This window comes from Aptenodytes patagonicus, chromosome 1, assembly GCF_965638725.1.
Source record: "Aptenodytes patagonicus chromosome 1, bAptPat1.pri.cur, whole genome shotgun sequence".
In the NCBI taxonomy this organism is placed as follows: domain Eukaryota; kingdom Metazoa; phylum Chordata; class Aves; order Sphenisciformes; family Spheniscidae; genus Aptenodytes; species Aptenodytes patagonicus.
The window spans coordinates 57,425,001-57,448,114 of record NC_134949.1 but is presented as its reverse complement, the minus strand read 5'-3'; the positions used below and the strand labels follow the sequence as shown (position 1 = coordinate 57,448,114).

Sequence of the window (23,114 nt, the reverse complement as noted above, 5' to 3'; positions counted from 1 at the left end):
GCCTGCGATGGACGCCACCAGTAAAGCCAGTGGGTCTGTGCCCTGCTTGGAGGAGAAATTAATCTAGACCTGAATGATGGAAAAGAACCGAGTAGCTTCTCAGCGTCTTACCAAGCGTGAACAGGTTTGTTTCCTAGTCGCTGGTGGCTTACCTGCTGTAACTGTGAGCACGGTGGACAGGACCGCCGCTGCCTCCTTCGAGGCTGCTACAGAGGCTAGCACCGCCTTCCCCAGCGCTTCCTCCCACCGCCCCAGCTGCACTTCTCACAGCTTCGTGCCACCTCTTCTGCGTTAGGGGGCTCAACGCGTCTCACCGTCGCCGAGAGACCCCTTTCTTTACGCGGTCCCCGTGCTATCTGGGTACCGTGTGGCAGCGGCGGCCCCGGCCCCGCCGCGGCCTACAGCCCCCACAGCGCCCCGCGCCGCCGCCCGGATGCCGCGCATGCGCGCCGCGCCGCCCTCCAGAGCGCCGTGTGGGGCCGCCGGGTCGGGGTCGGGCGCCCGCCCTGTGGGGACAGCGCGGCGGGCGGGCGGGGGTGAGGACGCCGCTGACGGCAGTAGGTGAGTGCCGGCGGGGGCGGCGGGCAGCGCTGGGCCGGGGGGGGTCCTGTCCTCGGGCGGGAGGGCTCGGCGGGCCGCCCCTCGCCCTCCGGGGCTCTCAGCGGACCCGCGACGGTCGGGCTCCCCAGTAATGGTCGCGCCACCTGTGAGGCGCCCCACACACACCCCACCCCTCCCCTACTCCCCTGCGGTGCCCCTCGGGCGGGGGGGGACGGGACGACTACAGTCGCTGGGGCCGCCCTGCTGCTGGGACTGCGTGTGTGGGGGTGCGCGGCCGCGTCTCGGCTCCCCGGCCCCTTCCCGGGCAGGGGCGAGGGGGAGAAACTCCCTCCCCCGCCCCTGGGCAGGCTCCCGCTCACCTGCTGCGCTGACGCAGGGTCTGGGCTCCGGCGGGTGACTCATGCTGTGCACGGCTTCATCGTCAGGCTTTGTTGGGTTGGTTGGGGCACGTTCTCCCCGTGAGGGTGCTCTGCCTGCTCCCCGCTTCCCCAGGCTTTGCTCTCTCCTCCCCCCCCCCGGCTCCCCGGGATATGCCTCTCCCGTAACCTGCCTTGTCTCCTCTCCGCGGCTGTGACTTTCGGGTGGTCTCCTCCGTCCAGCTCTGCCATCCTCATTTGCCCTCCGCGCCTGCGTCTTTTCGGAGGTGCCCCAGAGGAGAGACAGTCTGTCTCCTGTCTGGCTGGGGGGAAGGAACAGTCACGAAACAGAGATGGAAATATGGCAGTATCCTCTAGGCAGCGGGCATAAATAGACGTACTGGAGGCCCTGTAGTTGTCAGCTGTAATAAATCTTAGAAGGAAGTCGAGAGACAAATGTAATTCCTCATACCTGGTGATGTAAATTCAAGGGAATGAAGAACCGCCGTGAGAAGAATTTAAATCTCTTTATAGGCAGTGGCTGTGGGCTCCGGGACAGCTGCTGTCTCTTCGCAGAGCTGGTAAGGGTGGGACAGGAAAATTTGCTTCCCTGTGTCTGCTTTTCTTCCTTCCTAAGTTTTTGAGGGATGTCTGAATTTAGGCAGGTACTTTCCTTCTAAACAAGTAGATTTCACTGTTGGTGTGTGGGGTTTTTATGTGATGTCATAGCTTCCTACTTCATGATTTCTCAGCCTTACTCTGCATGGCTTGCTGTGATGTTTGGGGGGGGAGTGATGGGAATAAAGTAGTAAAAGTGCCTTGAGGAAATGGAGGATCCTTTAATGCTAATAGATGGGAGAGAGAAGTAGTCTTGCTGGAATTAACAGTAGGTGTCCAGTAGTGAGAGGCTGGATCTTAAAATCACTCAAGAAGGAACTACCAGCCTAGCAGGAGCGGGGCACTGCTGTGCTTTTGCCGAGATGTTGATCAGAATACAGGTGCTTGCTGGATAATCTGAATTCTAGAGTAGTTTTTCAGCTGCTACAGAGTCTGTAGTGGTGTCCTGGAAAGAAACAGTCACTGGAACGAAGATCTATTTCATTATGTATTTCTGGATCTGCATGCTGTGTGTGTGGCTTTCCCTGTGCAGAAACAAAGGTTGGATTCCAACCCTGGAGAATTCACAAAGTAAAAGGGAAGGAAGGGTGTGAGAAGAGGCATGATATGTAATTAAAGAGGTCAGAGTGGGGACTGGTTGTATCATGTTAATATAAAGTTACGCTAATTTTGTATTTAACAGATTAAAATGACAGGTGCTATCTTTCTTAATTTCTGTTTAGGATAATGTTTTGATAATGTGTCTTGATAATCTCAGGGAGATGTCGTTAATAGTGACGCTTCCTCAGAAGGACAAAGGGAATCCATGAGGGGCAGCAGAGAGGAGGGGCATATTTCTGGAGGAAGTGCACTGGTCAGGGGATGATAGAGTTAACATCAGCTAATGAGGTGAGGAAAGTACTGCACACCTGCTCAGGACTGAAATGATTCTCCAATTTTGGGGGTCTCTGCTAATGTCATTTAGGTTTTCCTTCTTTGCTGTGCTTTTAACCTGTTGCTTGCTTTCCTGCAAGATGGTATCTTTTGCAAATATCAGTGTTCTAAAGGACCTTGATGATCTTAAAAGATAGGCAATAATCAGAACATTTAGCTTTGAAAAATCAACGTTTCTTACCTGAGGTGGCATGGTAACAGTAGAGATTATTGGTTAAGGGTTCTGTATGAAATGAGCTGCCAGTCTCAGTCCCATTCTTAGTGAATTGGTCTGTGTGTTGCAAAATTGCTTACCATGTTTGGTATTCGGGATGCTTTAACAAAGGAATCGGTGAGTTCGCCCCTTCCAAGTGATACTGCATTTGAGGTTGTAACTGTTTTGGAAATGATTGGGATGATGTCTGTCTTCCTGGCTGTTAATTGCAAACTTTTCACCAAAACACAAGAAGGAAAGAAAACTTTAAAAAAATATATCCTAAGGAGTATTGCAACTTCACCTTCAGTGATAACGGTAAGGCACCTTATATTTTGGTGTATGTGGTCCAGCTCTTCTAGCTAAATCAGTGGTGATCCTAGTTGGTGATCTGTATTGCGCTGGTTATCCTAGATCCTATCCTAGCTCAAATGGATAGGATATAGAGATTTTGCAATTGTCAAGTAGGATGAGGCAGACAAATAGCTTCATTGTATGTCGTGAGTGCAGTGTCCCAAATGTCCCTCAAGAGATGGAGAGGTGTTGGCACTTCAGGTTTGTATCCACAACAACACAAAGTTCATCACACGGTCAAGATTTTAGATACATAAAGCTTACACAGGATAAGTATCTGGGAGTGTTGGGGAAAATCTTATTTGTCAGCTGTGTTACTGTTGACACCAGGTAGGGAAGAGGAGGATGTTGTCCTGCTACATTTGTTTTGTCTCTGGGGAAGTCTCAGCTTTTTTTAAACTAGAGTGCAACAAGTTATATTGGTAACAGAGCAGTTCTGTTTCTGGCTTAAGAAAAAAAAAAAACCAGCAGAAATGAAAACACACTTGTTTTATGAGATAGGATAAAAGAAAATAGCATATTGGTATTAGTATGACTACGAGAACTGTTGTCACTGCCCAGTCAGTGCAGTATTTCTTGGCTGGGAAGTACCTGATGATTCAGAGATGAAAGAAAATGTCCATAACCCGACAGCCCTTTTGTTCTGGAGAAGAAATCTTCCAGACCTCCAGAAACAGGCAATATCAGGGGTTTTGTCTTGTTTTGTTACAAATGTTAATGATCATTGTATATTTTGCTTTTTTTCCTCTGAGTTATCTGTGCTTATAAATTTCTGCAGGAGCTAGATCTAAGTAGTCTAACATGATATGCTAGATAAGAGCTTTGCAAACAGTCCTGAGAGGTGTTTTGGGTATTACTAGCCTCTTCAGAAAGTTGAGTTCTGCAAAGACAGAGCCCTGAAGGAGAAAAATCTTGAGTGCTGTGGGATATACTTAAAAAGCCATTTTCTGGAGCCAAAGGAAGTGAGACCTGCTTAGAGTCCTGCTAGGTGAATCTGACAGTTTTTTGCTAATACTAGAGCAAATAGTAATACAACAGAGCTACAGGAGCGTGACCTGAATCTAGCCTTTCTCGTGCCTCACCAAGAGAATGGCAAACCCTGACAGCTAAAACTTTGCAGATCTGTCAGAGGCTGTATCAAGGAAGAGCCATTCTTCGGGCTGTTGTTCCTTTGTCACTGGGAACAGTAGGATGAGACCAGCTTGAGAATCAAACTTTCACCTGGAGGGTGCCTGCAGGGCTGGCTCTGAAGGTGATGGAGAGAGCCTCGGATGGCACTGCTTGTCACTGCTCAGGGTAGGAGTGTCATATAAAAGATGTCATAATATCTGTCTTTAAATAACTGTCACTAGTGTCTTTGAACCTTTCTTTGATTGGTATAACCCTGCATCTCTAACAGAAATATTTTCTTTCAAACTTCTGTATAGCAAATGAAACCGGACAGTTGCTGTTACCTTCCACAGTCATCTTATAAATAGTTTGCAGACTTGCAGAAGTCCGTGGGCCAGAAGGTAAAAATCACTTCTGGAGAGTTTTGGGGGAAATGAGTTTCTGCAGAGTTCTGCAGAAGTGCCCTGGTCCTGCACCATGCTTATTTGGGTGAAAGTGTCCATTTATTGTGCAGAAATTGACTCTCACAGAAGAGATGTTTGGGGCCCCCTTAGACACTAATCAGAAACCTCTGGATTATATTTGCATAGCGGTGTTTAATGTGGACTCACCTTTATCCTAAGCCTAGAAGACTAGGGTGATTGCAGACCTGCCTTTTGGCACGCGTGGGTTTTCTTCCCTCTGTGTTACAAGCAAGGAGGATTTTGCTGTGCAGTGAGAGTGAACATCTTGCTAGTTTGTATCCTGGCCTTTTTTTCCATCATCATTCAATGCAGATTAAAAAAAAAACAACTGTTGTTCCAGTGCTCAACCTATTATAATCCTCCTGTGTGAGATGGGAGGAGCACTCTATATTCCCATCACATATCCTCTCACCACTCAAATAATGGGACCACCGGGAAAGGGGAAACTCCTCCTCCTCTGATCCCAAGGGTCTTGGCAAACAAGAAGTTCTCCACAGCAGTGCAGTTCATGCTTAGCAGGCACCGAGTGTCTGCTGTGTAAGGATAGACATCCTCTGCTTTCCAGGGCTAAAAGTGTGGTAGCTTGTGTTAGCAACACAGAGAATCGGCAGAGCCATAAGTAAGTTTGGTTCTGGTTTGTTGTTTTTTTTTTTTCATGAGCCTTTGTTATCTCCAGATTTTAGAAGCAAGAGCTTCAGCTTTTTCCTGTATAAAGGATCAGCTGTCTGCTTTGGAGCCAGATAAATAAAAGGCAGTTCTGCTCTGAAAAGAAAATACATGTTGGTATGTAGGATATCTGTGTTCTACGTAAGTAGGTGTTGTGTAGGGGTTTTTTTAGAGGCAAGCTTGACACGTTGGAACTACGATCAGGAAGTCCAGCTGTGGGTCTGTCTGTCCAATGTGTAAGCGGTAGGAACCAGGATTCCGCTTTTTCACATCCTTATTTTCAAAATGGACATGAAATGGATATGAAACTGGAAGTTACTTGTTCTGTTCCTTTTGTATAAACTGGAAATGGCTCAGCACCTTCAGCTCCAGTGGGGCACTCTCTGTCATTACAGCCCACAGACTTGCTGGACACCAGTCAGTGCAGGGAGCAGATCTGTTGCATGGAAGTACCTTTTAGTTACATTTCTGCATGGCATTACATTTCCAATGTGTCCAGGAGTCTACAAGGTGCTTTATGGCAGGAGACACAGAGTTCCAGTTTACTTTTTGTTGTCTCTGTTTTGTGTTGCTCTGATAGTGTCCTGGGGCAACTGGGAGGAGGCACTTTGCCCCTCCACACTCCTGCAGTCAGTGTGTGATCCCAGTTGGTGACTGGGCACCGCTGGAGTCCTGGGTGCTGCCTCTGCAGTCAGTGACATAATGCTGTCAGCAGCTTGCCATCCTTCCTGCCTGCCCACCTGGCTCTGCAAGGCCCTCACCTTTGCTGCTTTCCAGATCTCGTGTCCCCCTTTCTAGGCCTGCCGTAGGCCTTTATCTGTGATGTGCTTCCTCTGCTACGAGAAAGTGGGCGAAGGGCAATTAAAGTCCCCCAACTTTTCATTCCAAGTCACATGGTAGAAAGCAGGCATGAAGGCTGCCACCTCAGCACCTCCCTCCTACATTTGTAGTGTGTTTGTTTAACACCCAAAGCAGTGTGAGGCTGGTCGTGGTCTCTAAGCCTTAAACAGATAGTTCCTGGAATGGCCCAGGTTCACCGATACTGTATTGACTCCTTAACCAGGACCTGGTGTGTGTCGGTGGCTATGTGGGATTCTGTGTCACTTAAAAAGCCACGGTGTCAGGGTGCGAGGGACAGAAATTACTTGCATCTTGTCCACCCCTTGGTCAGGTGTGTGGCTGTGTTTTGTTCACTTACGTACTTGTTTGTGAGGCTGGAGTTTTCTTCTGGCTGTATACGTTCAAATTAAATATTGACTCGTGGGACTAATGGCATTTGCAGCTCCGGGATATGCCTTTGCCTGACCTGAAGGAGAAACCGATGGGGGAAGGGAAGGCGAAGGGCTTCCTGCTGAGAGCTCCCCTTGTGCATTTCATTGGGCAAGTCAGGATTTTAATTAGGAAAACAAAGCTTTCCAGGTGTGAGAGGACAGAAATGAACTGCCTGATTCAGTGCAGGGTCTGACTTTTGTCTGATTTCTGAGAGAGGAAGAGTCAGTCTAAATGTTAAATTGGATGCAATCTACATGGGATTTTAAAAGCTGAGCTGGAAGAGGCTTCTAGAACTACACCTAAGTGCGTGACCTCCGGATGAGTAACTGTGGCTTAGCAATCGCTTTTCTTTCTTCCAAAACATTTTTTTTTTTAATGAAGGAAGAGAATAGAGAGCAGTGGAAACCAGCTGACAGGCCAGAGGTGGCAGTGGGATTTACTGCATGCACTGTTGCTTCATGTTCAAGTTAAGCATAATGGAAAGCAGAGTTTTTCCCCATGCTAGCTTACTGCCAGAGGAAGTGTTGTATACGCTGTTCCTATGACAGTGGATGAAAATCATTCTAGAAAGAATTGTTATGCTTGTTCTGGTCCTTCTGATCATGTTCACTGATGGCTCCTGCATAGTTACTAGTTGTAATGTTTTCAGCATACAAAAACATTGCTTTGTAAAACGTTCGTCTTCTGCAGAGTCTGTCTGCTAGAGGTGTGTTGCTGCTTTGATGGTGCTTTGGTGGATTCTTTTTTTTTTTCTTGTTGCTAAAATCAGCAGGGGAAGAACACTCCTGGGAAGGAGTTTCTGTCCCAAAATAAAGATCCTGCTGAAAGGCTCCTGACAGCGTTATTTCATGCCTAGCACATCCAGGCGCTACCACAGCAGGCTTAAGTGGAGATCACATGGCAAAAGAGGCCAAGCAAGTAAAACATAGGCAGCAGGAGATTGTTATCTGGTGTTTGCAAGAAGCCAGGTAATTGAAATCTCTTATATCACAGCTGTGTGGAAGAGCAAGTGTGTCCAGAGGAGGCTTGATATTGCCAAGTGGAAGTAAATTTGCAAGTCTCCTTTGCAAACATCAATTTCTAAAGGACACCTACACTGGAAAAGAAACTAATTGGATATAATCCTGTGCAGCGTGTATTTGCAACTCCAGCAAAGATGTTGCAGCTGGAGTGCTTCAAAAAGCTGTACCTGATGCTGACTGTGTGCTTCCCTTGCAGCCTTCTTTTTCAGGTACACACACAGTCATTATAGCTGTCTTCTAGCAGGCTGGAATCAATGGTGGTGTGATTTGTTTTAGAGTCTGAACTCAAAAAGTAAAGCTGCAAATAACAGGTACCATTTGCATTTTAGCAAAAAATGCGTTTCTTTCAAAGTGTGAAGACTGCTTTTGTGTGACCAAAATTGCTTTGTATGGGAAACTTAAATTGCCTTTAAACATGGGAGATGCTTCTTAATGCATGGGTGAAAACTGGTTTTAATTTTAGAGTTCTGAGAATTTGGGAGTTGCCATTAATATTTGTTGGATCTGATGTGTGTTTTCCTTTGTTTCCCTTACTGTTGCTCGTTTTCAAAAGTGTGTACTATGCAAATAACAGCCGTTAGCTGTAGCAATTTCATGCGTGCAACTTCACAGGCTTCATGGAAGCCCCTTTTGTTACTTGCTGTCTCCGTGGCTAGGAGAGTTTGAGAGTTGCTTTAGGTTTATATCCCTCAGTCAAAGGAAAGAACTTACTATATCAATCCCATATGCCAGGTATCCTACTCCTCCTGGCTTGCACTGGGTGGTGCCTGGCTGTGCCAGGGAACCTTCCTCCCAGTTCCTGTGATGTGTTACTGGAGGCAGAGTGGGAGTGGGGAGAAAGCAGGGTGATGAAGACCTACAGGGCTGATGTAGTGGCCTCGGCACCTTCTCTTGGAGACACCTGGCTCCATGGGGAGTCCCCAGCGCACTGCCTCCTTGTGCCACAGCAGGAGCCTTCTCTTGGTGTGATTCACGCTCCCCACCCTGCCCTTCGCACACCCTGGTGCCAGCAGCAAGGTGAGCCTCTCGTGCTCTCTCTGGGCCCCGTCCCAGATGGGTGCTTGCAGGAAGGTTTCTATAGGAACCAGGGGCAGGAAAAACCTGCCCACCAAGTTCGGTGCTCTAATGTCAGGGATGGGAGGGCAGGCAGCAGGCAGGGGAGTGATCTCCAGCAAGGCGGAGGCCAGCATGCGATGACGTGGACAAGGAAAGGTGTTCCCCTCTGCTACACCTGTCCTGGGATGAGGAGGGACTTTCGGCTTCAGCACTCTCCTGCCCTGCTTCCCAAGCACCATGGTTAATTCCCTTGTTATGGGGTGTTTTCTCATCTACGTGCCTAACACACTGGCCCGGCTCCTCCGTAGCAGGTTGGTTCAGCAGTGATTGTGCATGCGATGAAGGTTAATAATGACTGAGGGGGATCCCTGCTCAAAAGCTTGAGGCACTGAGCACAGATTCAGAGCACAGGTAACGAGAGGCATGGCAGACATACCATGTGGCTGAAACAGTGACTGCGTTCCTAATAAAAGTCACTGGAAACAGGGTTAACTGGGCTGAGAGAAGGCAGGGGAGAAGGACATACTGCAGGCTCGGGAACAGAGCAGCTGTGGTCGCAGGGCAGTGATAAGCTTGAAAAAAAAGCACCAAAATACATTCACAGTGATGTTGAAAGGGCAGTAAGTATTGTCAGCAGATTTACCTGCTTGGTGTGCATTCTGTGTGCGTTCCCATGTAAAATGAGTGTGCAGGTGCTCATTTTGTAATTCTTGTTATGTCTTCAGCTACTGAGGGAAAAGTTGGTGCTAAGAGAACAAGTGGGGCTAGAGTGATGGGAAGGATAGAAGAGCGTTTACAGAACTCATGAGTAAGTGACTGGCCATTGTGTGGACAATGTTACTTCTCAGAAACAAAAGCTGAACTTTTTCTTGTTTGTTTGTTTGTTTTCTTTTTGCCCTGAGAGTTGGTGTCAGAAGATCAGTGTCTTGTTCATCCATGCCAGCCTTTCTCATGCAGAGAACTGTTTAAATCTGTGAGGAAGAAGCCTTATCATTTGTGTTCTCAGACACAGATGCTTTTTATGCTTTTGCAGTGTTTTACAGCTGCTTATCTTGGAGTGCTATAGCAAGCCACTTCCAGGCTGCAAGTGCTCACTGGAAAGCTCGCGGAGATGCAAAGGCAATATAACCTTGTACTATTGAACACTATAAACAACTTGGACAGGGTCTGCTGGATGGATCCCTGGGGTTCCTTCTTTTAGTGGTTTGCAGTCATAAGTAGCTTTACTGAAAAGAGGAAGCTGGGAAACCCATCCCAGACATGCAAATGTTACTTTCTCCCAGGTTCTTTCCCAAGTAAGTGTGAGTGACTGATATATCCCAGCACTGGCTTTATCTGCTTGGTAGAGGTGGCTCTTGCTGTCTCCCACACACAGTTATAAGATTGATCTTAAAGTCCAAAATATCTCTCTCTGATTACTGAACTATTCCATTGTTGTCCTGGAAAACCCCTATAAAAATCTACTGTGAACTGGTATCAGGAAAGTAAGGAGGGGAGCTATGTGGGCCGTTTCCTCATCTGAGCTCTATCACCAGATTTAATTTAGAGGAGACTGGCTGCTGGCTCATTGCAGAGGTACTTGATTGCATGTTGTCCATATCCTAGTGCAGTTCATCACAGAAAATGCTTGTCAGAAGCTTTCCCAGCTCCCTTCAGAGAGCTGTATTCCACAGCCTAATACACTTGACTCTTGTGATGCTACCTTTAAAATCTCTTTCAGGCTTATTGCATCTAATGATATCCCCTTATACCCTTTTCACCATTCCAGTCCCTTGTCCATGGGCAGTGTATTCAGAGAATGGTGATGTATGGTGTGGTTTTTTAGTATGCATAATTAATATGGGATTCACAACATGTGATGGAAAAGGTGGTGAAAGTTGACTTGATTTTTGACATTTTTTCCATCAGCAGTGCTGTTACTGTCACAAGGAATTTGGTAAATGACAGTGTGCTCTTTTTAGCTGATGGGTAGGTATGAAACCAAGAGTAAATTCCAGTCTCTGGAATTTAATTTTCCTGTGGGGATGTTGTGTGTGAGGGGTCTGTCTGTCTGTCCCCCACCATGTTCTTAGATGCTAATTGAATTCTCTCATCACCTTTTTTTTTTTTCTTCTCTTTTTTTTTAACAACAGGATAGTGACCTCTTACCTCTGAGAACAGCATTTCTGGACCTGCTGACAGCCTCTGCTACTCAGCCTTACCTAGCACAATGTCAGGTGAGCAGACAAAAATGGACAAAGTACCTTCTTGTTTGGTTGCTTGCTCTTTCTTCAGCTGCAACTTAGTAAAATAAAGTTACTGGGTCCAAGAGCCATTCTTTACATTAATGTGCTGTCTGGTCAAATTCGGGGAGAAGAGACCTCCCTGCTCTTTGTGACACAGCTGCCTTTTCACTCAGGGTGAACTCAGTTCCTTCTTTTACCCTGTGCTGAAGCCTGCAGAAGCTGCTTCAGCCATTGAACACAGAGGAAGAAGGAGGTTGAAATGTAGTCTGCCTTCCCCATTTTTCGTAAGATTTGCTCGGTTCTGTTCTCCTCCCAAGACTTGCCCCAAAGTAGGTGGCTTGCTTATGATCTGAGACATTTTTGCTGTAAAATAGTAGCCCTAGGGAAGGCAGAAGGCTGAAGAATTACTTGAGTTCAACTGTGAGCTACTGAGATATAAGCTTTGCTAAAACTAGGTCTCCTCCAGCACATCCATCTTACAGTGGCCCACTCTTCCACCCCATATTTTTGTGTACACCTTCCTTCCCAGTCCAGGTGGTTATTTCAGGGCATGTAACCCTGAGGGAGACTATACTTCGAAGCCAAGTAAACTTTTTTGTCGCTGATGTGCGCAGCAAGGCCTGAGACATACTTACCTGCTTCAATTGCAAAACTTGACATCTGCTATTATTACAAAGGAAGCTGTTCAGTGGGACACTACCCGAGACTGCAAAGGTGTTTACCTTGAACACAAAAGACCATGATGATAGGCATATTTTCATTGCTGCAGCTCTTTATGCATGGTCTGACAACCTTGCAGGGAGGGGCAGAAGTGTCCCAGCCCTTCTGCAGCAAAGGGAGCATCTTGCTGAGCACTCTGATTTCCCATTTTGGTGCGTGGGTGACAAAGTTTCAGGGAACTCTGGAGTGCTGCTGGTGCTGGGGTCAGTGACTCTGTAGGAGGGGTTTACTTCTCCATAATAATTTTTTTTGTAATGGTACCCCTGGCTTGGCACTGACCACACAGCTTTTCCAAGGAGAAGAAAGATCACATGATGCCACGGAACTATTTCCTTTCCCTAAAAGTCTCTTTCTTAGAGGGAACTCCTTTTGGCCTTCCTGCTTCTTTTGCTTGATGATAAGGGACAAAACCATCTGAAATTACTTGCTTCCTTGGTGAAGTGGGAGCTGTCTTAATGTCTAGAGTGGCAGTAGTGACTGCTGAGAGAGTCCTTCTCTTGCTGGAACAGTCTGTATCAAGTGTGCATCTTCCAAGGGAGTCGCTCCAGGTTTTCACTGCTGTATGTTGATCTCTTTCTGTTTAGGCCATCACGCTCCCTCTGCTGGGGGTCCCTTCTCAGCACTCACTCCCAGCATTTGGCCTCAGGAGATCCTGGCAAAATACACAGAGGTATGGTGTGGGGCAGGGAGCGGGTGTTTTCTGGCTCTGCACAGAAGTAAAGGGACCCTGGCAATTTCTGGTGATCTCTGAAAAGCCACAGGGAAAAGGAGGGAGAGGTGCACTCTTCCTCCGGTGGTTTGGTTGTGGATGCTTGTTTGCTACTTAAACTTCATGTTTAACTTGATGGCTGCATCCTGGCTCTTGCAAGAGGATCTTGCAGAGCACAAAGAAACTTGTGTGAATTATTGCCCTGCTGTTTTGCAACTATTGCTCCACTGTAAAAATGTTGACACCCTCAGGGAGTCTGTCACCATCAAGCTACTCTGGATGGCTTGTGCATGGCAGGAAATGCTAGCCTCAAGACTTGTCACCAGGTGGGCAGAGCAGGAAGGAAGGAAGCAGCCATGGAATTTTGTAACTTAGCCGCAGTGTTTGCTGAAGGCAGCTGAGCCCAGTGAAGCAGGTTGAAACTTATTGTGGAGCTATGTTAGAAGCATGCTTCTTGGGCGCTGCCTCAGTGCAATGCTTGTGAGACCCACAGGAAGGGCAGGTGGGCTTGCAGGAAAGGGGAGGTATCTGTAGGCTTGCACTCCTTAAAAAAGCCTGATTGTAACCTCCAGTGCATACTCCCCAATGCCAACCATGAGCACAGATGAGGAAAGTTTGAGATTTGGGTCATGGACCTTAATTTCCTTTGGCCTATAATTTGGGTTTGCTTCACAGGTGCAAATCCCAGTTTTGTGTGCTGTCTTTCAGAGAAATCTGAAAGCAACAGGCAGGAGATGGAGCAATGCAGGGAGCTGAATTTGCAGTGTGTGTGCAGAGGTAACAGACGACTGCTGTGTATTGGAGATGCAGACAGTAGAGACCACTTTTAGCATGCCACACACTTAAGTGTGTGGATTCCTCAGTCCATGAGGAGGGCTGCATGCCCCTCCAGGTGGGAAGTTCTGATCTTGATAAGATGCTGTGCTCAAGCCATGCTGGAAAAAGGATTGCTGGGAAAATCTGCGCAGGTGTGAAGGCAGGGCTTCACAACTTCCATGGAGAAGTCAAAATGGGAATGGCATGCAACACCTCCCCAGCTGGGACTTGTGGTGGGAGGCATTGAAAATAAAAGGGCAAGGAGTCTAGTTGCTCACAGGGCACAGTGCAGACAGTGGTGGGATGGGGCAATATCCACATGTCTCTGTTCAGTTGTTCAGTGCTAAACTGGTGAAAGTGTCTGTTCTCCTTCCTCACATCTCCCAGAAAGAAGAATCCGTCGAGCAGCCAGAGTTCCACTACGATGAATTCGGTTTCCGAGTTGATAAGGAAGGTAAAGCCAGTCCCATCCCTCCCCCTTCCATTGTGTCCTGTGCCCAGCCCTTCCCATGCTTCTGAGTATGGCAAGGTGATTTTGCAACCATTCTGTGCTAGGTCTTGTCTACCCACCTGTTGTCATCTTTCTGTATCTTACCATTGTAATCAAGTGCATTAGACGTGCTGGCCTTATGGGAGTTTGGAGCATAGACTATGCAGCAGAGTCATTTCCATCCCCTTATGCCTGTGCCATGGGTAAGAGAGAGAAAAGTTACGAGGAAGTTACCATTTCCATTAGCAGCTGCATGCTGGGGAAGGGCAACTTTCCCAGTTCACAGTGGGGTCTCTGTCGTGTTCAGTAGCACTGTAAGCACTGATAGCAGGCACAGTGACACGTGCTGTCCGTTGAAAGACTCACGGCCAAGGTGAGTGGCAGCAGTATGTGTTCTGCCCATCCCAGCAGCTTGGCAAAGTGTAAGGCAAATTGTAGGGGCAGAACCCACATCCTAGTTTTTTCTGCAAGATATAGAGGCAGGCAACCAAATAGGAGGAGGTGTGGAGACCTATTGCAGCTGGGCATTGAACTACAACAGCTGGCTGCCTTTGCGAAGAGGAAGAGAGAGGAGTGGAGGACATAGGAATTGCTTTATGTGCTCTGAGAGGACGTTTCCAGGCTCAGGCCATACAGTGCAAGGGCAGAAGTTGTTTGCATGTGTGCCCTGAGGCACGTTGAGTCATAGAGGATCCTCTTTGAAGTAATGACTGGGAGATGAGGACAGGACACAGGGATTTTCTTCAGCTAGAACATTTGATAGACTCGTGCATTATAAAATCAGCAGAAAGATTTGGACTGCACTGTTGGGATGTGTTATAAGATGAAGGACAGAGTGCCTTGCATCAAACCTGTACTTGTGCTAAAGCATCTATTTTAGAAAGCCAGCCTCAAGTTAAGGTGCTCTCTCATTGTGAATTTGGAAGTGTCCTTATTAAAGCTTTTTTGGTGATTAAATATCCCCAAAGTTAACATTTTGCACCTCATTACTTGCATGAGCATATAGCTTCTGCTTGCCACCTCTGAGGCTTGCTATGCTTTTGTCAGCCTGATTTACAGATCCTTACAAAACCCAGCAGGATGACTGCTGCCAGGGTTTTGTTTAATTCCAGCCACACTCTGCTCTAAATCAAGAGTAAGTAGAGACTAGAAGCCTGCAGACAGCTTCTTAGTTCTCAAAGCCCCAGTGCCTTTTGCTTATGACCATAAAATTTGCTGCATGGAGAAGACAGAAACCAAGCTTTGCCTTTCCATGTTCTGGCTGGAAGACGTGAATGTTTTTAATGTGCTTTCTTCAGATGGCCTTCCTACTCCCCACCCTGCCCTATGTTTGTTCCCTCTCCTGTTCCCTCTCTCACTTGTCTCCATTTCATTCTCTGCCCTTTGCTGAGGCAGATGGTGCTGAGCCAAACTCCAGCAAGCTTCTGGGGGTCCCACTGACGGAGGAGCCACAGCAGAGGCTCAAGTGGCAGGCTCATCTGGAATTCACACACAACCATGATGTGGGCGACCTCACTTGGGACAAAATTGAGGTCACCCTACCGCATTCAGACAAGCTGCGCTCCCTGGTGCTAGCCGGCATCCCACACAGCATGAGGCCACAGGTGAGAGTGCTGCCTGTTCTGGGCAGGCCTGGAGTAAGAGACAGTGGAGCAAGTGCACCCTCTTAGCTGAGAGGGTGCCAGATGATGGCTTTCTGTGGCTGTCTTAGTTACTCGTCCTATCTCTGTTCACCCTGCCTCCCGCAGCTGTGGATGCGCCTGTCGGGGGCCTTGCAGAAGAAGAGGAATTCAGAGATGTCATATCGGGATATCGTGAAAAACAGCTCTAACGATGAAACCATTGCTGCCAAACAGGTAGGAGATACTGCCTAATGCTGACTGGGCACAAGGGAGTGGGGAGAAGGGCAAGATTTGCTGCGTGAGGAGGAAGGGGTATCTGCCTAACACCTGCAGCAGGGACAGTTGAGAGGACATATGTGGTTGAATCCTGCTAAAGCTCAATCCTACTGCGCATATTTCTCCTTCGTTTGTTGGAATACCAACTGTGCAGCTCCCCTGCTTCCTAGGACAGCAGGGAAGGGGTTGGACCCATGCTACCTGCAGGCTAGAAAACAGTGCTGCAGTTGCATCCCAGCAAACATCCTGATAGTCACTGAGGGAAGTGAAGGGTGAAAGGCTGACAGATGCACCTCTGTTGAGGTAGTGGCAGCTGCTTCCAGGGACTCTCTTTGTTCCCTCAAATACAAAGTCTCTGAACACCAAGACTGTTACAGGGTGTTTTCCCTCTTCCTCTGACCTCTCCTTTTATGGGAGGAGGCAAAGGCCATGGCAAAAGAAACTGAGCTCTGCACATGTTCACCTCTCACTAAGAAGCTAGGTTCAAAATGGTTGGAAGGAGGAACAGCAGTGCCCAAAGGAGATCTGTGGGCTGTTCACCTGCAAGTCCCCTGTCACAGTTGTGGCCAGGTTGTTGGTTTCTTTCTGGGATAGGTTCGTTGGGAAGCCTTGCTTGAAATCCAAGCAGATGAAATTCCCAATCAGTATGCCTACTATTCTCAGTGGTGAAGCTAGGGGCTGAGTTTAGGCAAGTATTTCTTAGGAGACACCAAGTCACTGTCTGCACTGGCATTTTCCCACGTGTCAGTGAAGGCTGTTAAACTGACCCCAGCTCAGGGTGTCTTCTTGGACAGGGCCATCTTCTTTGGTGCCTAAGGACTTATGCATGAGTGCGGGGAAGCAGCGTTCCTTGTTCCTTGAGGCAAGAGGCCATGGGGAAGTGCAAAAGGCAATTGTTCAGATGCTACTAGCTGACCCTGTCCTTGCTTATGGCTGTCTCGCAGATTGAAAAGGACTTGCTCCGCACGATGCCCAGCAACGCCTGCTTCTCCAACATGAACAGTATCGGGGTGCCACGGCTACGCAGGATACTACGGGGACTTGCCTGGCTCTACCCAGAGATTGGATATTGCCAAGGCACTGGCATGGTAACCTGTTTTCAGAGTGTCTTTATGATAGGGATCGTTTTGTCTGTGGTGTCTATGCTGGGGCAAGTGATTTGAGGCAGTGCTGCCAGACACTATGGCCTCCAGATGAGCTGAAGGGAAATCCCTTCTACATGAAACATTTTTCCTAAGGAAGGGAGAGCAGAGTAGCACCACGTGTACAAAGATGTGGAAGAATTCAGTCCATCTGTTGGGGAGGGACAGGCATTACACTGAGGAGAAATCACTTCAGTGGGAGACTGCAGGAGAGCTGCTGCGGAGGAAGGAAGATGTTGGTCACCTACATACTGGTCCATCTCTCCATGTGAGGAAGTGGGGAAAGAGTTCTACTCCTCTTAGGACATACAGTTCTTCCTTCAAAATCCTAGGTGGCTGCCTCTCTGCTGCTCTTCTTGGAGGAGGAAGATGCCTTCTGGATGATGTGTGCTATCATCGAGGAACTGGTTCCTGCCTCCTACTTCAGCACCACCCTGATGGGCGTGCAGACTGACCAGCGTGTCCTGCGACAGCTCATTGTGCAGTACTTGCCCCGCCTGGACAAGCTGCTCCAGGAGCACGACATCGGTAAAAGCGTACCCTAGAAACCATAGCTTTTCTTGCCAGCGTGACACACAGACAAAAATTATTGTTCTTGTTTCACAAAGGGAGAGCAGCAGGGCTAGGAGCAAACCTCCTGGCCCTGGAGGCAGTGCATGGTCATCTTTGAGCTGGGAGGAGAGCACTTAGAAGAGTCCATCTTCACTGGTTGGCTGACTTCCCTTGTCATATTTCTTTTCTGTGTCTTTATTCACAGAGCTCTCCTTGATCACCTTGCACTGGTTCCTCACCTCTTTCGCTAGTGTTGTCCACATCAAGCTGCTGCTACGTATTTGGGACCTCTTCTTCTACCAGGGCTCTCTGGTGCTGTTCCAGCTCACTTTGGGCATGCTCAGTATGAAGGTAATTCCCACCTCCTCTTCCTCCTTTATAGTACATCGGTGTTTAATTCTGAGTTTTAGGGGCGAGAAGGTTTTGTATCCACTTCCTGTGTGTGGTTTGGGAATGTGCTCAGGAAGACGACTTCCTGCCTTCCTCAGAACTGGGGGCTGTGAATAACTTCCAAGGTACTTCACAGGATTCAGGGATTGCTGTTTCCACTGCCTACCTCATTTGTTCCCTCATAATTAAACCCCATCAGCTGCTCCCCTCTATTCAGTCTAGATCCCAACCTGAGGGTCCATCTTACCTAAACCAAGATACTTCTTGATTTTGCACCATCTCTGAGCAGAGATATAAAGCCGAGGTTGTGGTCATCTGGGAAGCACTGTTGAATGCTCCAAGAGATTAGCATTGTCCTGGCTACATTTGATTTGGCTGACTTACGTTTAACCGCCTGATCTTTTCCTTTTTATGCAAAAAATAACTTGTGGTTCAGCTTGCTGTGTTGAAGGGCAAGGGTGAGCCTGCTGGGAGTAAGGGGAAGGTGGAGCAGAGTTTGACATGGTAGGCGCTCTATAGTGTATGAGACTGAGCAGCTTCCATTCCCTTGTCCCCAGGAAGATCCCTGCTGTGCCCAGTCTTGGCGGTGGATGCAGAATAGCTTCTGTTTTGTCTTTTCCTTGCTGATTTGACTTCATTTCAGTGATGGGTGCTATGATTCAAAAACATGCCAGCTAGAATTTTGGGGGCAGATCTCAGTGCAGTAGAGTAGCAAAAGATGCTGTTCCCGTCCCATAGGTGGCTTGGACTCTTCCTGCTGAAGTTTTTGTGGAATTATCTAGTTGTACCTGCATTGTTTCTGGCCCAGGCTGTACACTGAATGTAAAATTGCATCTAGCAGCCCCAAGAGCATAGCTGTCGTGCTCACTGTTCTGTGTGGCAAAATGACTGCATCGTTGCAGGAGGATGAGCTAATCCAGTCCGAGAACTCTGCCTCAATCTTCAACACACTCTCAGACATCCCAAGTCAGATTGAAGACGCAGATGTGTTGCTGCGGGAGGCCATGCGCGTGGCTGGCTCGCTGACAGATGTGGCAGTGGAGACCCAGCGTCGCAAACACTTGGCCTACCTCATTGCTGACCAAGGGCAGCTGCTCAACTCCAGCACCACTGTCAACAATTTATCCAAAGTGAGTGCACAGAGTCCCATCTGCCTCTGCTGCTCCGTTTTTACCAGTCCCTTACGTGTTCCCTCCCAATTGCTGTTTGTGAGCAAGAGGTCCTCCTGTCTGAGAGGATTTTGACTCCAGGATGACTCTGTCGTCCAGTGGAGGAAAAGGTATTGGGAAGTGAGGGGGAGGTCTGTGCTAATGAAATGCTGGCAGATCTGTCCTGGTTGATAAATCTCCAGGTGAAAGGGATATTGACATTGATTGTAATTATCATTAATGAGAGTTATGATGGAAGGTGATGCATTTTGTTAATGGAAACCAAAAGAAACAGCATATGCTTTTGGCAGAATTTGCTTGGAGCATGCAGAGTAGGAACTGGAGTTAATCCATTAGTAAGAAACTGATACACTAAGCTCTGGAAGGCAGAGTCAGAAAACAGCAGCAGCCTTTGAGAAGCTGAATAAAAAATGCACCTGTGTTTATTCTTGGACTACAGTCTGCAGTTGCGGATGTAGTAGCTCCTACTTGTCAAGCCTGCATGGAAGATATATTCTTGATGCTCGTCTGTGTGCTAATCGCAAGACACTACTGCAATTCTAAAATGTAATAGGCATCCACTTAGAAATTTATATGTAATTACGTGTAGAACTGCTTTTGGCAACAAGTAGAATTGGAACTGAAATTATTCACTCGAATCATGGTTGATTCTTGAACTTCAACTATGATTTCATAATAATTGAGCTATAAACAACCCATTGCACATGGACCAGATCAAGCAGTAGAGCTGATTCATTGCGTTAGAGCTAGAACAACTCCTGTCTAAAATTGCCAGTTCATTTGCCTGCCCCTTCCAGTGGTAGCTGTCAGGAACCCTTGCCCAGAGCTGACCTGTGTGGAAGATTGCTTTATTTTATTTCTGAAATCTGTCCTACTGTGTGCACTTTGTTCTCTCGCTTCCCTCTCCCGCAGATTGTGCGGCGCAGGACTCAGCGCAGGAAATCTGGCATCACCTCTCTGCTTTTCGGTAAGGACAATCCTGTGCCTTTCACGTGGTGTTGATGGATATAGCAGCCTAGGAGGGAGGGGAGTGAGCAAAGCAGGAAAACACTGGGACAGAGGAAGAGGAGAGGAGGAAGCCAGAACTGAAGGATGAGAGGGAAGAAGTGCAGTTTTCTACTTGCTTGCTTTGGTCTGAGCTCAGAAAGTGAATTTTAAGTTAGATGGTTAGTCCTTAAATGGTAACTAACAGTAGGCTGCAGCTCAGCCCAGCTGTAATGTCCTTCTTGCACTGACCAACAGGTCAAACACGTTTTCTGGCAGACCACATGCAGTCCACAGGCTGGATGTTGTACTCTCCTGATGTTACTCTGCTCAGTTCAGGAACATCTCTGAAGATCTGAGACAGGGCAGGATGGTCCAGCACGTCACCCATCAAAATTTATAAATGCAAACATCACTGATGTTCCCCCTTACTTAATCTGAGAGTTCGATGTTGCGAACACTTCTGAATCTTCATTTTCTTTGCTTATGAGCTAAGCCAGCGTATGTCCAGAAATCAGACGACCAGAATAGGTTTTGCATTGGTTTAAAAGTAACTTGCTTCTGTGACTCCATAATAGCCCTTGCTATTGTAAGCTTCACTGTCATCACCTTCCTTGCAACTGGTTAGCTTTCTTGAAATTGCCACATGTCACCACAGAAATTGTTTTTCCGGAGGAAGACAACATACTGAATTTACAGGGTTCAAACAATGTTCCTGTTGTGGTTGAAATGGCCTGAATAAATCTAAAACTGGGTTTTACTGGTCTTTTCAGAGAAGAGCTTTTCTGATGTTCTCCAGGAAGCTGATATATTGTTGCAGGCTTGCTACAAGCACATACAGCATCACATATAAAAGTTATGGTAGAAGACCAATGCAGCTGTAAAGTCAAGCATGCAGAAGTGAAGAAATGCAGGAAAGTTTCTTGTGCAACCTAAACTCAGTCCTCTTGTATGTAATGTTATCATACAGTCAGTACAGACTGAACTGGCAGGGAACTTGGCTGCGAAATGCATCTTTCTTGTGTTTCAGATAGTCTCCTTGACCAAGTTTCAGTAGCTTTATGAAGGTGATAGTGAGTTATACCCACGCACAAAGATAAATTTTAAGTTCAAGCTTCAAAATGTATCAGTGGCAGAACTGAGATGATTGATAGTGTTTTTTCATTTTAGTGGGGTTTCTGTACAGTGACTGTCATATTTTTTACCTTAAATTATTCTTAGTAATTAAAACGTCGGTTAAAATAGAGAAGTTGACATCCTGCAGCAGAAGACCAGGATGGAAAACTTCAGCCCAAGTGAGGGGAAGGAAAGCTTGGATGTGATAAATTCACCTTATACTGGGAACTGTCAATCAACCTTAAGTGTAAAGTCTGCTGCCTGTGATAGTCACTGTGTAGAGCTGGTACATAGCCCTTGTCTGGGTGGGAGCAAGAACTTACCCAGAACTTAATTCTTCTTCCTTAGAGTGAATGCAGATTTAGTAGTCACTTGGCAAGGAGTCATAGAATCACAGGAGCACTGTTTGGAAGGGACCTCTAGATGTCTGTAGGCCAACCTCTCCTGCTCAAAGCCAGACTCTTGCTCATGCTAGGTCAGGGCTTTCTCTAGCTGAGATTCAAGGAGTTGGACCATATTTCTAACGAAGGAATAGAAAGAAGAAACAGTGAAAGGTAGTTTGGCGAAGAACAAGATGTGCGTGTTGCCCTTTTCCTGTTGGATGGGCGTTGTGACAAGGAAATGCAGGAGAGCTAGTCCTCCTCTGCACAACTGTGCAGCTAGTCAGCCTTTGCAGACTCAAAATAGAGCCTCCTCGCATGTGGCCGATCCTGCACTGGTTTCCTGTTTTGGAAATGTACACGCAGGCGTGTCGGGTGCAGTGAGGTGAATCTGGTGGAAACCCCAGTTGCCTTCCTCTGTATCGTGTATATTCTAAGGTGGGAGGGTGTGGAACTTGCTTCCCATATCTCCTGCTTGTGTTTGGGTGGGATTGATCTGAGTGCAGAGGGAGGAGGACGGTATTTCAGCCAGAAGGGACTGAATGATGATAGAAAGAATCGGTGATCTATGTAAATGAGGGCAGCCCACTGAGCTAGTGTGGCTGTGGTTTAGTCGTTTCTTCTTTAGTCACATTCTGTTTTAGCAACATGAATTTTCTGGGAATCCCCGCCGTCTGCGTGATCACCTATCTATTTACAATCTTTGTATCTCTGAATCTGTAGTGAGACTTCTTACATGCTCTATTTCCTACCCCTGGCCACTGAGGAGGAGGTTTTGTTAATTTTCATTGCTTGGACTGGGAGTAAGTATGCCCTACAATTTTTCTAGTCCGGAAGCAAAGTTCAGTTTTCTCTTAAGCTCTGTGTGTCTGATTCTCTAATAATTTTAATTTAGCAAATAGAAAACAATTATAAAAATAATTTTAAATCTAATTTTGTGCTTCTATTTATGTTCTTAAAGTTTTAGTCTTTTTAATTAGGATCACTTGTGATTAAAAGATACTGTTAATCACTTTCCAATAAGCAGAAGCTTCGTGTGTACATAGCTGTTGCAGCAGCTCTATAGCTTGGCCCACACTTTTATTCATATTGGTTTGTATAATGCTGTTAGAAGATAAGCAGAGCACTAATTTGCTAGCCAATTATTTACTTGGGTCTTGCATAAAAGTTGTGTCTGTATAAAAATTGGAGTTCAGTGAAAAATACATTGGTTTAAATGTTGATTTTTGTTAATCAAGCTACCACATCTTCAGTATACTGTAGAGAGAGCAAAAACAGATGTATGAAAATACACTTTGAATTTAAAACAAACTGAATTTTTTTAGAAAAAGAAGCAAATGGTTCATTATTCCCAAACATCATATACCCAATTTTTAAGGCATTCAGATACATTAACTGCCTAAAGAATTCATCCCATTAGGTATCTTTCTGCATAAATTAATAGAGTTAGGCTGTCAGAACTCCTGGGGGAATTAGTGATTAGAAAGATGCTTTGGTAACTTTTACTTTGTACTTATGACCATTTCTATACACCCAAAACCTTTGAAATCTGGCTCTTAGGGAGGTCGAGGTCTTAAGTAGATGGCAGCTTTTCTCTCGTGGCTCTGACTTCTAGGCTGACACAGGAAAGTGGGCTGTCTTGGTTTTTCAAATTTTTTTCAAGACTCAATGAAGAATATGCTCTCAGCCTGTAAGGTATGCAAAAATCAGAAGTAGTTCAACCAAAAGCTGTTTCAGTTTCAACAGAATTTCAGTTGAAGAGAATTTTTGAAAGTTCCCTAGTTTTGTGTCCCACCATTCAGCTGTCTATATACTGCATAGACACTTCTCTAAAGTAGTACGCAGTACCTTGGTATACTGAGTTGTCCAGAGAGATCAAAGATGACATCTTCCAGTTCCATATGTGGTTTGAAATACT

At 46.7% G+C, this 23,114-nt stretch overlaps 1 protein-coding gene across 3 annotated transcripts in view; it reads left to right on the top strand.

Annotated features, from left to right (window-relative positions):
* The first annotated feature begins 497 nt into the window (after positions 1–497).
* SGSM3 (small G protein signaling modulator 3) overlaps positions 498–23,114 on the top strand; it is a 31,783-nt gene continuing 9,166 nt past the window's right edge. For 2 of the 3 annotated variants that reach the window (XR_012995235.1, XM_076337301.1), the window contains exons 1-11: positions 498–561; positions 10,738–10,821; positions 12,135–12,220; positions 13,463–13,529; positions 14,961–15,169; positions 15,314–15,421; positions 16,408–16,551; positions 16,938–17,133; positions 17,363–17,508; positions 18,450–18,677; positions 19,629–19,683. Coding sequence is in view for 2 of the 3 variants with exons in the window: in XM_076337301.1 (XP_076193416.1) it covers positions 10,815–10,821; positions 12,135–12,220; positions 13,463–13,529; positions 14,961–15,169; positions 15,314–15,421; positions 16,408–16,551; positions 16,938–17,133; positions 17,363–17,508; positions 18,450–18,677; positions 19,629–19,683 (1,246 nt within the window). In the remaining variant the exon portion in view is untranslated. Of the gene's footprint in view, positions 562–7,839; positions 7,861–10,737; positions 10,822–12,134; positions 12,221–13,462; positions 13,530–14,960; positions 15,170–15,313; positions 15,422–16,407; positions 16,552–16,937; positions 17,134–17,362; positions 17,509–18,449; positions 18,678–19,628; positions 19,684–23,114 lie in introns of those variants that run through there. The other variant, XM_076337310.1, reaches the window with a different exon arrangement.